Consider the following 3,632-nt stretch of genomic DNA (forward strand, 5'->3'; position numbering starts at 1 on the left):
ATATCTGATAACACCAAACTAATATAGTATCAAATGTAAATATAGTAAGTGAGCAAAGTTTTACAGGACATCTGTTTGAAATAAGAGAAAATAGAAAAAAAATAGGGAAGAACAGTCAACATTGATTAATAGTTTACAGACGCTACATCTGCTGAAGTCCCAGGCCAGTAATAATAATAAATCATATTTTGTAATAAATGAAAAGTGATTAAAAAGGTCAAATTTAATGATTAACTTGCACATGTGACTTATTGAATTGCTATAAAAGGAAGAATTGAAATTCCCTCATTGCATTTGCAATTGTCCAGCACTGTGCAAAATGAAGATAACACTGGTCTACCTGGCATGCTGCATTGCAGTGGGAATAGCAGCTCCTGAGAGAGGCTTGTTTCTGAACCTGGTAAGATCACATGGACTCAGTTCGAACACAGCTCTTTATACAAGGCAATGCAATATCAGTGAATAGTGGTGAAGTTACGATGAAAGAGATCACACATGTTATAATGACTTATTAACATGTTTTTGGGGGTGAATTTCTCTGTGGATTCCTTTGCTTTCTCCATCGTAACTTCGATGAAAATCCCAGGAAAATGGCATCATTTTTCCAGGGTTTCCACGGCTCTTCCACTCACGTTAAGGCAGATGAGCGGGAGAACTCTCAGTGAACTTCACCAAGTGCTTTATGAAACCTTTTCCTGTTGCACAACAGTTCTATTTATTAATTAAATCAGCAAGATAGAAATTAGATCTGTTCTGTAGCAAAAAGTGTGTTTAATGAAAGGTCCAAGTAAAACATGTTTATTTAATAAAAGATCACAAAAGAAAGCTGGTTGATTGATTTCTCTACAAAAACGATCAACATTTATGTGCTCTGTGAAAATGGATAATAGTTTTAAAGGAACTTTAGTTTGCAAATTTTACATATAATCCAAATAGCTAATTACAGTCCATTTTCTTTGATGTAGTTTCAAACCATGAGAGGTCTATGACTCAAGCAATCTGGTGGATACGTTTTAGAAAATAAGATTTCATAAGTTAGTTTTGCTGTTTGTTTTTGACATGCAAAAATACATCTTATTTTTAAAAAGAGTGAAGGAGAGCTCTGCATTGGAAGCTTTCAGTGCAAGAGTAGGTGCTGCCATAGAGACACTGGGCTGAGTCTTGCAAGGTGTGCCAGTAAAGGTCCTGAAGGAAACGAATGCTCAGATCATGTAAGTACTCCATTTTAAAGTTATTTTCACTAATAAAAATATTGCAATAATATAGCCAGCAGTTTTCAAGGGGAATTGAATGTAAATGGTAAAGTCATTCCTTTTATTGCATCATTCTGTTACTGAGACCTGTTTTGCTGTTTATTGTTCCTCAAGAGCTATTCACCTACATAACAGCAATTCCTATATTCCAAAATCAATTATTTCTGTAAACAAATGCTCGAAGAACATGATTAGGAATTATATAAATACAAGTATGTCTATATCTGTTCTTGTGTAAAACACACTATTTTACATTAATCTTGCTACACCAGTTCCTTCTAACCTCAATGATTTAAAGTAGAAAGATTTGCATTTATGTAGTGCCTTTCACTACCCCGTATGTCCTAAAGTGCTTTACAGCCACTTAAGTGCTTTTGAAGTGTTGCAATGTAGGAAACATGGCAGCCAATTTGCACATAGCAAGACCCCGCAAACAGCAATGTGATAATGACCAGATAATCTGTTTTTTTTAGTGATTGAGGGATAAATATTGTCCAGGACACCAGGAAGAACTCCCCTACTCTTCTTTGAATAGGCCAATGGGATCTTATGTCCACCTAAGAGAGCAGGCACGGCCTCAGTTTAATGTTTCATGTCAGCCTCAATTTTGTGCTCAAGTTTCTGGAGTGGGACTTGAACTCACAACTTTCTGACCCAAAGACAAGAGTGCTACCCACTGAGCCACGGCAACCACCTTAGAAAACAATATTTTATGTTGTATATTACTGCAAATTATTTCAAAGCATCTTTATAAAGCACATGGAGATTATTGATTTAAAAAATATATATTTTGGCTACATTTTTCCAATAACATACTCATCCTGGCAAGTGGGCTAGATAGTCTGGGCCAAAGATCTCAGTGGATAGCACTCTCACCTCTGAGTCAGAAAGTTGTGGGTTCAAGTCCCACTCCAGGAACTTGTAACACAAAAAATCTAAGCTGACACTCCAGGGAGTGCTGTCAGAGGTGCCGTCTTTCAGATGAAACGTTAAACCAAGATCCCATCCGCTCTCTCAAGTGGACGTAAAAGATTTCATGGCACTATTTTGAAAAAAAGCTGGGGCGTTATCCCTGGTGTCCTGGCCAATATTTATCCCTCAAACAACACAACAAAAAAACAGATGATCTGGTCATTATCACATTGCTGTTTGTGGGAGCTTGCTTGTGTGCAAACTGGCTGCCGTGTTTCCTACATTACAACAGTGACTTCACTCCAAAAGTAAAGTGCTTTGAGACGTCCGCTGGTCATAAAAGGCACTATATAAATCCAAGTCTTTCTTTCTTTTAAGAATTGCCATCAATACCACTCTTTGATTTGGCAATTGAGGCTGAGGGCAGATTAATATGATTGAAGTCTGAAGTCAAGTCTTAATAAATGTACATTGCCTCCTTTAAACAAATCTAACTTGTATTATGGTAATATTATTCTCACTGTAATGATGAATAAAATTTGGTTAATGGAAAACAATCTTGATGTGCAGCAATCCCTGGTCGACATTTACAAAAAAGTAAATGACTGCAATCATAGGAACACTGAGTTACTCTGCCTGTATTTATGAAATTGAGGAAATCTTGAAACTGTGTTTGTCCTTTCAGCTCCTGTATAACGTTTATTACAAATGTCCCTGTGAAGGTGGTCTGAAGTGTGAAGGTGATAAATCGATGATCGGTTCAATAATGAACACTAACTTTGGTATCTGCAAGGACCCAAATAGTATAGCTAAAGTCATCAAGCCAAACCGAAAACCATGAAGTCAATCCATTCTCCATCAATATACTTTACTTCAATGACTACAACGTTGCAATACTGTACTTGCATCTAAATATTGTAAATTTGGCTGTAATTAAAACACTGATGTGAAGTCAAGTAAGATTTCAGGCATCTGTTCTGATCTGTTAGTTGTTACATACAATCATTTTCCATTCATGAAACGACTATCATTTTTATTATTTTAGTTCAAATACACTGATGCCTGCAATAATTCATTCCATTGGGACAGCTTTCCTCAAAAAATCCAATGGCAAATTAATATTGAAGCACAATTGAATCTTTTTTAATGAAATATAGCACAATATTGCTCTAGGTAAAGGAACTGGAAATGTACTCCTTTAATATGTACCTTACAATTATATTGAAATTATGACATTGTTAAAGCAAATTATTCCATTTAAATTTCCTGTTTTAATGAATTCTATGTCTTGCTTGAAAAACCATAATAAAAGATTTGTCCAACTATCATAATATCTATTACACCAATGCTTGCATCTTAAATTCTCGCTTTTCATTATTGTTTTCTTCATTGAGAACTGTTTCAATAGTACAAGATGTCATTCTTGATAATGATTTACAGAATGCCCATCAAATATAAGCAAATTCA

At 35.4% G+C, this 3,632-nt stretch overlaps 1 protein-coding gene across 1 annotated transcript; it reads left to right on the forward strand.

Moving 5' to 3' along the window:
* Positions 1-319: 319 nt before the first annotated feature.
* LOC139228015 (colipase-like) lies at positions 320-3,006 on the forward strand. Its single transcript, XM_070859167.1, has 3 exons — positions 320-400; positions 1,089-1,211; positions 2,851-3,006. The coding sequence occupies exons 1-3, from the start codon at positions 320-322 to the stop codon at positions 3,004-3,006; spliced, it is 360 nt and encodes a 119-aa protein (XP_070715268.1).
* Positions 3,007-3,632: the final 626 nt, after the last annotated feature.

This window comes from Pristiophorus japonicus, chromosome 17 (genome assembly GCF_044704955.1).
Source record: "Pristiophorus japonicus isolate sPriJap1 chromosome 17, sPriJap1.hap1, whole genome shotgun sequence".
Taxonomy (NCBI): Eukaryota; Metazoa; Chordata; class Chondrichthyes; family Pristiophoridae; genus Pristiophorus; species Pristiophorus japonicus.